General features: G+C 37.1%; 2 protein-coding genes across 2 annotated transcripts; both read left to right on the plus strand.

Moving 5' to 3' along the window:
• The first annotated feature begins 326 nt into the window (after positions 1–326).
• LOC105398397 (alpha-tocopherol transfer protein-like) lies at positions 327–3,477 on the plus strand. The gene is made up of 7 exons (XM_038121374.2): positions 327–723; positions 996–1,155; positions 1,717–1,843; positions 2,096–2,227; positions 2,476–2,586; positions 2,791–2,893; positions 3,150–3,477. The coding sequence occupies exons 1-7, from the start codon at positions 585–587 to the stop codon at positions 3,299–3,301; spliced, it is 924 nt and encodes a 307-aa protein (XP_037977302.2). The 5' UTR covers positions 327–584; the 3' UTR covers positions 3,302–3,477.
• A 1,250-nt stretch (positions 3,478–4,727) lies between these two features.
• Positions 4,728–11,500, plus strand: LOC105398379 (retinol-binding protein pinta). The gene is made up of 7 exons (XM_011570464.3): positions 4,728–4,900; positions 5,850–6,015; positions 6,263–6,422; positions 7,495–7,666; positions 8,119–8,319; positions 9,562–9,667; positions 11,039–11,500. The coding sequence occupies exons 2-7, from the start codon at positions 5,874–5,876 to the stop codon at positions 11,188–11,190; spliced, it is 933 nt and encodes a 310-aa protein (XP_011568766.3). The 5' UTR covers positions 4,728–4,900; positions 5,850–5,873; the 3' UTR covers positions 11,191–11,500.
• Positions 11,501–11,683: the final 183 nt, after the last annotated feature.

Raw genomic sequence — 11,683 nt, forward strand, 5'->3', positions numbered from 1 at the left:
ACCTTTGATAAACAATATGAACAAGATTGTGGTGCTACATACAGAAACAAAGCTAAACAAGAGGCTGGCCGCGTTACCAGCATTGGTCACTTGGTGTCGGCATTTTGTGGATGGAAATTTTTCATTATTCATGAGTGTATTACAATCATGCTTAGGTTTTTAATGCTACCTGCAGATAATTGAAAACTATCCATATAAATTTAATTCATGGAAAAATTATATTGGACTAAGTTTCAGCCGAAACAAAGAGTTTCAGCGTATTGATAATGTTTCGCTGGTTATCAGAAGCCTAATGATAACAATTTATTGACACATATAGGTACTTTAGTACAAACTTCGCTCGATTGCACCTGTACTAGTTGGTATAGGAGCTGATATGGCACTGATAATCTTTGTTTGCTGTCGCCGTTTAATCAACAAGTGGTGTGCACGAAACGATATACCTAACAAGGCATAATATTATTATTGTTTTCATTTACTGCTATTGTTTTATAGTCAGTTTTCATATCAATTCTTTGTATTGCTCCATTATTTGTTTATCGTACTTTTTTGGCGTTTACAAAGGCAACTATTAATTTCCCGCAATGCCGATTCGAGAGCTTAGTCCTGAATTAGCTAAAATAGCCAAGTCTGAGCTGAATGAAGACCCGAAGCGGCTGCAAGATGACCTCCAGAGCATCAGGGACTGGATCTCCAAGCAGCCTCACCTCATATGTAGAACTGGTAAGTGAACTTCTTAATTTTATACCAACTTGTAATTAAATTAAAAAATCCTTCTCTTTAAAGTAAGGCTTTCTCGAAATCTAGTAGGTTTTTGCCGTAATGTTCACGATTGGCAGGCGGGTTGGAGACACCAAATCAACAGAAACGGTGCAAAAAATTGTTCTGCCGAGATTTGATTCCTAGACCGTCGGCACTAGAATCAGCGTTACTATATATAGGTACTGATAGACAACAATACTAAAAGCCAACTGACCATGATGAATGCATCACAGATGAGCAGTGGCTAGTGGCGATCCTCCGCGGCTGCAAGTTCAGTCTGGAGCGGGTGAAGAAGAAGCTGGACCTGTACTACACGCTCCGGACCACCGCGCCGGACATCACCAGGAAACTGGCACCATCTGGCGACGAGTTCTTGAACGTGCTCAGATTAGGGTTGGTACCTAATTGTTTCAATACCTAGCTAGATTATGAATAGTTTTTGGGATATTTCATTATTATTAAGTATTAAAGATAAATCTCTTTATTCGGTGCCTAGCAACACACACCAAATAATAATAATAAATAACATACACAAAAAAAAACTAAATTAAAAGTAAAAACAAACAAAAGAACATTGACACCGCTACAGATGAGGTGGCATCCACCCACCAGACGCGGTACTGGTTTTCAATTTATTACTAGGCATTAAATACTTTACATACTAACTGAATTAAACATCTCCATCCTTAATTTTTCCCCTTACAACGTGAGATTTATTTTCCCTTTTATTTTCCCTGATGTTTCCTTTTACTTCGTTTCCCCGCATTACTTTTCTAAGAATAATCTCAAGGCTAAATAGTTTTTCATGAAACATTCAACATCAAGTCACCTTTCAAACAAACTGCATTCAATCCACACGCCACTAACAGACACCCTACCCATCAATGCAATCATCAAGTGTGTAACATCTTTAATTTTCTTTATAGAGGTCAACAGTTTTGTAATCTATTCCAGAGTGTGTGTAATTTTGCCCAAAGCTTCTGAGCTGTCTCCCCGAGTGATCCTGCTCCGGCCGGGGGTCTACGACGCTGGTCGGTACGACGCCGCTGACCTGTTGTGTGTCTTCTACTACTTGTCACAGGTATACCTCAGTGTGAGAGATTATATAAACAAATATTTGAGAGGATATCAGTAGTGAATAAGATACAAGAAAAACAATATCCTGTTGAAAGAAATGTGTAATTCAGTAGCTACAAAACTGTCACGGCATAAAACACAGTAGGTATTCCACAAAAAGATAAATCTGATTTGGCTTCTTAGTTTTCCTATGCCATGTTCCTTGTGCGAAACCTTGATCTAACTTTTTTCAGAAAACAATATCAATTATTTTCAGATTCTCGTGCTGGAAGATGACACTGCGACGGTGATAGGCACAAAGATCCTTGTGGACTACCAAGGACTGTCCATGGCACACATCGCCAACATGACCCCGGGACAGATCAAGAAAATGATTGTCATTGCTCAGGTAAACTTTCATTTTATGATCTTAAGAACCTGTTACACAATGTCTGGATATTGGCTACCTGTGGGGTAAAAGACATATATATGCTGTCACTCTTATCTTTAGACTGTGTCTTTTATCGTACAAGTAGTCATTATCCAGACATTTTGAAACGGGTCCTTATATTGGTAAATGATAATGTATTACGGTTGAACGCAGCTAACCTATAGCTGAAAATAAATGAGCAAAAATGGCTTATTGTGTGTTTTCAGGATTCCATGCCACTCCGGTTAAAGGGTAGCCATCATATCAACTTACCCTCGAGCTTGGAAACAATCTTTGGAATAGTGAAATCGCTAATAAACGAGAAGGCAAAACAAAGAGTGAGTATTTTGTGCAATAATAATTGTAGCAAATAAATGTCGTCGATTAAACGTTTTCAGTGACTTGTAATATGCTTTCATATTACAAGCAATTATACGTATAAAATACTGAAACAGTTAATTTTCTTATATGTAGATGAAAATTAGAAACTTAAGTTAATTATTTTGCTTTTAGTAGTAAAATACTGATATGATATTTTTCAGTTAAAAATTTACAAGAACCACGAAGAGCTCCTGGAACAAATGCCCAAAGAGATAATTCCTGAGGAGTACGGAGGATCCGGAGGAACTATCAAAGACATCACTGGTAATATAATAAGTATTGATAAGAATACACATTAATTAGTCCATATATAATCAGCATAAAACCCGCAGCTCTCTAGATGGCTTTGTTTAGATTGCATTTTCCATGTCCTTGTAATGACCGCACTTTCCCTGTGTAAATACTATGCTGCTGCATGCCTATGTCTAGGTCTGTATACCTTGGCCGCAGTAGCATAAAAAGTTGTAAAATGGATGGGAAGCCGAAAAAGGGTGACTCAGTGGATGATTTGTCCCACCAGCTGAATGGGAGCGCAAGCTGGTGGCCTACAGAAGCTGGATGCAGCATGAGGAGACTCTGGGCACAGACGAGGCGAGGAGGCCGGGCCGGCCTAAGTCGGCTGAGGAAATGTTCGGGGTGCAGGGCTCCTTCCGCAGACTTGAGGTGGATTGAAGAGGGGAAGCGAATGGATGCTTGGGATTTTCTTGGTGGATTTATGGATAAGGAAGTAGGGTAGGAAACCATTAACAAGTATTTGTAAATTTATGTAGTAATAATTAAGCGTTTAATGTCCAAATAAAGTTTAATCGTTAATTGTAGTTAAGAAAATAATAATATTTTGTTAAAATGAGAAGCTATTTTAATCGTTAACTTTAATGCTAATTATAGTTATGCAAATAATAATATTTTGTTAAAATGAAAAACCATTTACATTTAGAGACTTTTCTTGTACCTACCTACTTAAAACTTATTTTAGGTACCTATGTATTATTTTGTTGAAGGGTTGTCACAGGTGGACAGTGGTTCTGTCATGAGGAGGAGAAGGACGCACATAGGTAAAGTATTTCTGAAGTTGCTTTTATGATTACGAAAAATAAAGTAAGTAAGCTGGGATTGGTCATCCCCATATGAAAGATGACATCGTGTATCAAGATTCAAATCACCAGCAGCCCTACGGATATCTACGAGAAAAGATAAAAATGTGGACCCAGCATAACAAAAAAGGTTTCTGAAGGCTGTTATGTTATTCCTTTAGCCATATTTAGCGGTTTGCAGAACTCAAATAAAACAATAATAATTGACTGTTAAAGATAATCCGTCACTAAAAACTAAGATCGCAGTAAAGATATGATAAGATATATATTTATGTTGCCTAAACGACGACGTTGGTTTATCTGATGCTATATAAAAACATCAGTTCTAAGTATTATGACGAGGTAGAAATTTGCACGTGCAGCAGTGAAACTTCGTGACCTAAAATATTACCATATACTGGAAAAAATATCGGTAACATTCAGCTTCATAATGTAGCTATATTCACTTTTGTACCTTGTCAAACTTATAAACCGCGCCGTTTTTAATTAATACAATACGGTCGGTTCTTTTAAAAATGTGCAAAAGTGTACCTATATGTGCTTATAAAACTGACCGTACATAAATGAGTTAACACAATGGATGAGGGTGGTGAATTTATGATACCAAGTTCGCCCAGTAGTACTTCGACCAAAGGATGATGTGTAATCCAGATCTAAGACTAATTCGAAAATGAAAGTTGTTTACTTATTCAAAAAGACGCTGTGTTTACGCAAGCCATACACGAATAATGAAATTGAAAGCGTCTAGCGTCTGCTAAAGAGCTAAACCGGTTCACCAAATTCGCAAACTGTCAAAAAATATATGCAGAACGGTTGAAAATGAACCATATTCGACCTGTATCGAAAGATAAAACTCGTATGTAGAAGGTGAAACATATGGTTTATAAATTTTATCTAATGCATGAAGTCGGCAACAGTTGTGGGGTTCGCTAGTTAGTGTTTCTTTATCTTATCAGTCTAGCTCGCGAGTTGCAAGGCACCTAGCCTTCTAACCTCACTGCCAATTACTATTAGCAACGTATGTGTTGTATATTATAGTTGTTGTGTTAATGCAAATGCACTTACTACTATAGAAATATATCGTTGTAAGTGCTACAAGTTATGTGATTGCCGATGCCGATCTATTGCAAAAATATCAAGTTTTATGCGGTGAAATCATTTTAAGGCTTCTTTGGTTGTGAGTAAATCCTTTTGTTATTGTTTATCGTCTAGTGTTTGGGTTTTGTTGTGACAATATGAAATTTTGTAGCATTTCAAATAAAATAAATATAACAAAAGTAATTTATGTTTTAGGCTGTTTATGTTAGTTAACAACTACAGAATTGGTCTAGTAGGTGTACTTACCATAGAATAACAAGTACAATAGTACGTTATTCTTGGTACTTACTTAACTCTAGTACGATAACCTTGAACCGTAATTATGAAAAAATACATATATTTTCATGGTGTAAATACTTTAATTATCATACCATTTAGCGATATCTTCTAAGATGCTTAGGGGTAGGGGTAGCCCTACAATATACAATCAGATTTGTCGACCTTTTCATAGCGGAGTTATCAGGATGGTACAGACACTACAAACTACTTAGAGGATTATGTCTATCTTTATTTGCATTTGTCTTGATTAACCACAGGTTTTCTATCTTTATGTAAGTACGAAAATAGCGTTAATAAATTCATATTCGTCTATGTCTGGCATTGGCAGTGGAAAAATGTATTATTGCTTGATAGAAATAAACTACCAAACACCCTGTATTATATAGAATCTGTATTGGAATTAGAACAAAATATGGTAACATAGGTAAAGTACCCAAGTAATATTGCTCACTATCAAATAACTGCAATACGAGTACCGAGTAAGCGATAACATAACTAAAACTGATTAAGTTTTTGAAACTCAATATCGATTGATCATATCAATTATTAGGTAGGTCACTAATTATTATTACCTAAGTACTTATATTGTTATGATAGCGAATAATACCACTGTAGTTCGTTTTTGAATCTTGATTATTTTAAGTTCGACGGTGGAAATAAAATACAATATTTCTGCATAGATTAGTCTCCTACAATTATTGTCTATAATAATCAAATTCCAACTCGATTCTTTCTTTGTAACTTTTCAGTGAGCGATCTTAGTTTGTGCCAATATGCCAGTACGGGAGTTGTCGCCGGCTCTGCAGAAGCGGGCAGTGAAGGATATCAATGAAGAACCCAAGAGGGTGCCATCTGATATAACTTCCCTAAGGGAATGGATAAAACAACAACCGCATTTAGAAAATATAGAACCAAGTAAGTGCCAACAAAAAAGATCATTATTTAAGAACTTTAATTACTGCCATCTGTGGTTTTTAAAACCAACTAATGCGTTATCTCGTAAACGTACCGTACACTCTCGTAGCATTGCATAGTATTTTACGTGACAGTTACGGCACGATGCTACTGTGGTCTACGTTTCAGTTGATGCAGTAGTCCATAGATGGCGCCACGAGACACATTTTAACACCATTATATATTTAAAAATATGATTATTTTTCAGCGGATCAATGGTTATTAGCATTTTTGCGGGGCTGCAAATTCAGCTTGGAGAGGACCAAAGAAAAACTAGACATGTCATACACTTTAAAAGCCATTGTACCAGAATTCTTTGCCGACAGAGATCCAATGAGCCCTAAACTGCAAGAAATTCTTAAAATAGGGTAACTATAATTTTTACAGATTCTATTCTATTCTATTCTCAGTGAGGGTGTAGGTACCTGCACCTGGCTCTCTCGAATGGAACCTTTGTGCATATCCCCAATGTCTAAACTGCCTTCCTAACCTCGGACCATTTCCCATCACGCTGGTCCACTGCGGGTTGGTGGGTTCACATAATCTAGATGTGCTAAATCTAGATATGCAGGTTTCCTCACGATGTTTTTCCTTCACCGTAAGAGCGATGGTATACATTGGACTTAAGTTAAAAGAACTCATTGGTACATGTCAGCGCCGGGATTCGAACCCGCATCTCTGGCGTGTGAAGCGGGCGCTTACCCAAAAGCTACCACCGCAATTTTTTTACATAATACCTATACATATATTTTTTTTATAACAAGGTAGTTTCCATGGTCTGAAAATCAAAATTCTATTTAGTCCGCATTTCAGAGAATAGAAAAACAGCAGATACGTATTTTTTCTTTTCCACTTTACGCTATTTTATTTGTCACTTATAGTTTAACTATGTATTATAGGACCTACACAGTAATCTGATAATAGGCATGGCAGGGAAGTACAGTTATGTGTGGTGAATCAGCATGCTCGCTTAGTGACAACACGCAAATTGTAGTCGGTTCGGTAGCATAGTTCGGTAGCTACATTTATATGTTACGTGAATCTATAGTATACTTTGTTCCTTTGTAATGAGTAACCATTTACTTAACTTTTACTACCAAGTGCGATTCATTGGCTAAATGCATAACATAGAGAATTTATGGCTTCCCTACAATATTGAAAAGTTTAAAAGATGCTATAAAATGGCAAAAGATCTGTTTAACGCACCATATTGAACAGGTGGCATTATCGTTAAAAAAAATATCTTTCAAGCATGTTTTGCGAATTAGTAATGGTCAACATTAGTGATCATCATAATAATTAACACATCCATGTCATTGTAGCCATGTAACAATGGCGACCTTTATATGTGCTTAGCTGTGTCCAAGAGAACTCAAAACATTTCCTCTCAACCTCTACCAAAAATTGGCTACATTTACCACCATTTTGGCGTAATTCCAGGGCGTTCCTCCCAGTGCGTAACTGCGCTTGCGACGACGCGCCGCGAGTCAGTATTCTGAGGCTCGGCGTGCTCGACCCGGCGCGCTTCCACCTTGCTGACGTCATCAAGGCATCCCTCATGATCACAGAGATACTGATGATTGAGGACGACCACCTCAATGTGTCAGGCGAGGTATGTGGACTGTTGTAGACACAGCCGTTCATACACAGACAACCCACAAATCCACTCCAGAACAGTGTTCTTAGGGAGTGTTCTGCTGAAAAGTTGTATCGAGCCGTTCATACACAGACAAACCACAAATCCACTGCAGGACTTGCGTCTTCTTTGGGAGGGTTTTTCTGAAAAGTTGTATGGTGCTTCCACACCTAGCATCACGAATTTGCCTATAGTATAGTCTTGTTAACCATTATGCATCGTAGCACACAATGTAGTTTAAGAGTCTCTGAAGAGATTTATAATATAACCCGATTCTATACCAGCCGTTTCTCACAATCATCATCATCAGCCCATAGCAGTCCACTGCTGGACGTACGCAGTAGCCCTCTCCCAAAGCACGCCACTGGATGCGATATTTAGCTTTCACACAATAATTCACAATATAAACCTCTAATTTGTCATTCCAGGAGGTAATAGTAGACTTAAAAGGCGTCGGTATGAACCTCATCAGCCAATGGACTCCAGCTCTGGCCAAGAAGGCAGTGTTGTGCTTCGAGAAGGCTCTACCGGTGAGACAGCGCGGAAACCACATCCTGAACACGCCGGCTGGGTTCGAGGCAGCTTACAAACTCTTCAAAATGCTGGTTGGAGAGAAGATGAGGAAACGGGTGAGTTTAATGAGAATATGTGCTTATTTTTTTTTCATTTTATTTCATAAGTAGACATATGGACGTTCATATCAATAATATGAATCACACCGATAATAAATATATTTGCTCTTTTCTATATTTTATTGGGGAATTATAAAACGAGCGAACAAAAAAAAACTTTGCGACTGATGATGACATATTGTTTTAATAACTTGAGCGGTATGAATTTGAGTAAGCGAAAAATTAACTAAACTGACGACGAATATTGATTTATAATAAAATCCAGAACGAGCTTACAAAAAGTGGATTGTGATATATCCATTTCAGATATTAAAATTTTATCCGAGCGACTTAATTACTAAGTGAGCGACTGGAATTACTAAGTGAGCGACTGGAAATACAGAGAGGGCAACTTCAATATTAAGATAGATTCGATTTTTCTAAGTGAGGTTATACTATCGAACTACTAAAAAGTTCACTTTGAGCAAAGTTTTTTATGCTGCTTTATTAATGATTATTGGTTACTGATATTCTATTTGAGGGCTTATGTTTTTTATTTTGATACGCTTTTTTAATTAAAACTACAGATTTTTAAATGCGCGCGGATTCGAATGGGGGCGGGTGACGAATCGTTGCAGCCAGGTGAGTTGTAGTAGGGCTACTTATACCTATCAATGTTTCTTACTATTAATAAGAAGTTTTTTTTAGTTGACTGAAGCGTCTTATTTTATTTTTTGTTTATTTGATTGAAATAAATGCATGCATATTACTTTAATTTTACGGAGTACATTGTTTTATTTAATTACCCTTATATATCAATAATAAAATTTCTCAACTAATAGAATAGTGTTTCTTCAAATAGTTATTTCATATTATTTTTATTTTTTAAATGTGAGCTCATTATACGCAGAGTATCATCTGCTCATTAGTGTATTTTTCAAAGTGGTTTTTGTATTCGAAACACTTCATTTAAGATAAAATGCCGCTCAGTATAAAAAATACATTTGCCAAATATTGAAAAAAATGCAGGACGTAACGTTGACACTCAAACAAATATTAGGTCGCTCAAATATTATGAAGCTGCTCATTTTGTATTTTAAGTAACTCAAATTAATGTTTGTAAGTTGTTGTTCTGTTGATTTCTCGTCACTCGCAGTCAGTCGCTCACTTAGTAATTCTATAACCCAAATTAATTAATTTTGACACTTAGAACTGTAATTTACAGTCACTCGTTTTATTGCTACCCTATTTTATTTCCAGATTCAAGTTCACAATCAGAATTACAAAGAAATGTATAAAAGTATACCCAAGTCCATACTACCGACAGAGTACGGAGGTGAAGATGGATCGCTGCAAGAACTAATAGGTGAAGTACCTACTATAATTTATTTCACTCAACCATTGAGTATGAATGGTCTGGAGACGAAATAGGCAGACGTTCCCCTCTGGCGGGGTGGTAGGCCAGAAAGGCCCACCGATTTATATTAAAAACTAGTTGCAGTCTCAATTTTCACTAGACTCAATCTAGTTGGCAAAGCGTTCGTTTCATAGAAAATGATTTGTTTACATACTAAAATGACAGCTTCAATTCATAGAATATCCGGATTCCGGATTTGATCACAGATTTGGTCATGGTTTATTGTTATTAGCTGTTTCCTAGCAACCAATGTCAAAAAAATGCAATAGTGATGTACCGATCGACAAAAAAAGGTCATAGTTGGGAGGCGTCCGTAGTCGAATTGGCTTCAGTAATCGTAACTGATCACTGAGGTTAAGCAACAACTGACACGGTCAGCCATTGGTAAGTACAGCATGAGTTACCGATTTCAAATGGTTCTTTTCTGGACGCTTCCGTGCTTCGGACGGGACGTTAAGCCGTGGGTCCCGGTTGCTGCTTCGGCAGCAGTCGTTAAGCCTAGTTAGAGGCCGCCCGAAGGGGCGGCTTGAAAGCATCTGACCGTCGAGTTGCCCACTTACTCGACAACTTCAGTGCATTGTACTCATTCAAAAACGGCGATACGGCTCGATACCTATCACGTGAGTATAAATGTACAGCGAAAAGCGGGTGATTTCGTTTATTAATCATTCCTAATTAAATTTATTTAACTATACCTAATTAATTTGAAATTAGTATTTCTAACCCATGTTCTCGGATTCATCGATAACACTTATCGATAATTGTTACATCCATTGGCAAGAAAAATGCAGACACTGTATTCATTATTAAATGTCACTTCACGTAACCCTTATTGCTGGGAATTAAAACTCATAATGATATGTCTCATGAGACATAATCATGGTAAACGGTAAAATTTCCCCCCGCAAAAATTGGCAGACTTTTTTGTATCAAGAAAGATCGCTATGACGCTTCCCGAGGGTACACCCGAGTCCGCGTTGTTCTATGCACTCAACACTGCTATTCTACAAGAGTAAGAAGACTGACAGTTTAAAAATGTCATTAGCATCACAAACAATTTTATCTCGTTTCGGCGGCACAAAACGCATTATTGAAAAGTTCGAAATTCACAAAAGAAAAACCAAAATTATCTCAGTCATCAGTCTATCCCGTATATGAGTAGTAGGTAGGCATACGACATAATTATATCTTCATACTTTAGAGTTTATTCAGCAATAAACTTCTGCTTTTAACGCTTGGCAGTATTCGCGTTGTGCGTTTACCGTTTTGAATATGATGATCGTATCGATCGATTGATCCAACCGATTCTATTGCCCACAGATCATTGGAAGGCGAAGACTGAGAGCTACCGCGACTGGTTCCTGGACCAGAGCAGGCAGGTCTCCGTGGAGTCCAAGAGGCCAGGGAAGCCCACCAACCCGTCGGAACTCTTTGGAGTCGAGGGGTCCTTCAGGAAACTTGAACTTGATTAACTCCGGATGATAGACATTTTGTAGTGTGATGAAACTAAACATTTTAGCACCTAGGTATATTATAATGAATTTGTAAGTCTTCTGCTGAGTTTGGATTAGCTAATTATTAAACTGTGTATTGTATAATTAGTAAGTACTAATTTAACTGAAGATAATAACCAAATCTAAGTACTTATTTTACATTTAGATTTAAGTCGGTATTGCCTACCAATACATGGTTTTTGAGAAAATATATGAAAATGGTTATAAGTCTTAGGCTACTTTAATTTTATTTATTGTTAAAAATACACATAATATATTTTTTATCAAATTTTGTCGTATTTATTTACGTGGTGACTAATTTACAAAAACCTACCTTGCGCCATTTCCCGGTCAGAACTATCAGGACGACCGGCGGCCGTGTGTCATGCTGGTCAGCCCTGAATGTTACTCGTATAATAATCATTGATTTATGTGTCAAAAATAAATTTTTCAGTAATGAGTGAATTTACAA

Source organism: Plutella xylostella, chromosome 4 (genome assembly GCF_932276165.1).
Source record: "Plutella xylostella chromosome 4, ilPluXylo3.1, whole genome shotgun sequence".
Classification (NCBI taxonomy): Eukaryota; Metazoa; Arthropoda; class Insecta; order Lepidoptera; family Plutellidae; genus Plutella; species Plutella xylostella.

What these genes read in the sequence shown, in the direction of transcription:
- LOC105398397 (XM_038121374.2), top strand. Translation starts at nt 585, where the DNA reads ATGCCGATTCGAGAGCTTAGTCCTGAATTAGCTAAAATAGCCAAGTCT. An exon ending in TCACCTCATATGTAGAACTG is followed by an intron (nt 724 to 995) that starts GTAAGTGAACTT and finishes AATGCATCACAG; the next exon opens with ATGAGCAGTGGCTAGTGGCG. An exon ending in TTGAACGTGCTCAGATTAGG is followed by an intron (nt 1,156 to 1,716) that starts GTTGGTACCTAA and finishes AATCTATTCCAG; the next exon opens with AGTGTGTGTAATTTTGCCCA.
- LOC105398379 (XM_011570464.3), top strand. Translation starts at nt 5,874, where the DNA reads ATGCCAGTACGGGAGTTGTCGCCGGCTCTGCAGAAGCGGGCAGTGAAG. An exon ending in CAAGAAATTCTTAAAATAGG is followed by an intron (nt 6,423 to 7,494) that starts GTAACTATAATT and finishes GCGTAATTCCAG; the next exon opens with GGCGTTCCTCCCAGTGCGTA. An exon ending in ATCGCTGCAAGAACTAATAG is followed by an intron (nt 9,668 to 11,038) that starts GTGAAGTACCTA and finishes TATTGCCCACAG; the next exon opens with ATCATTGGAAGGCGAAGACT.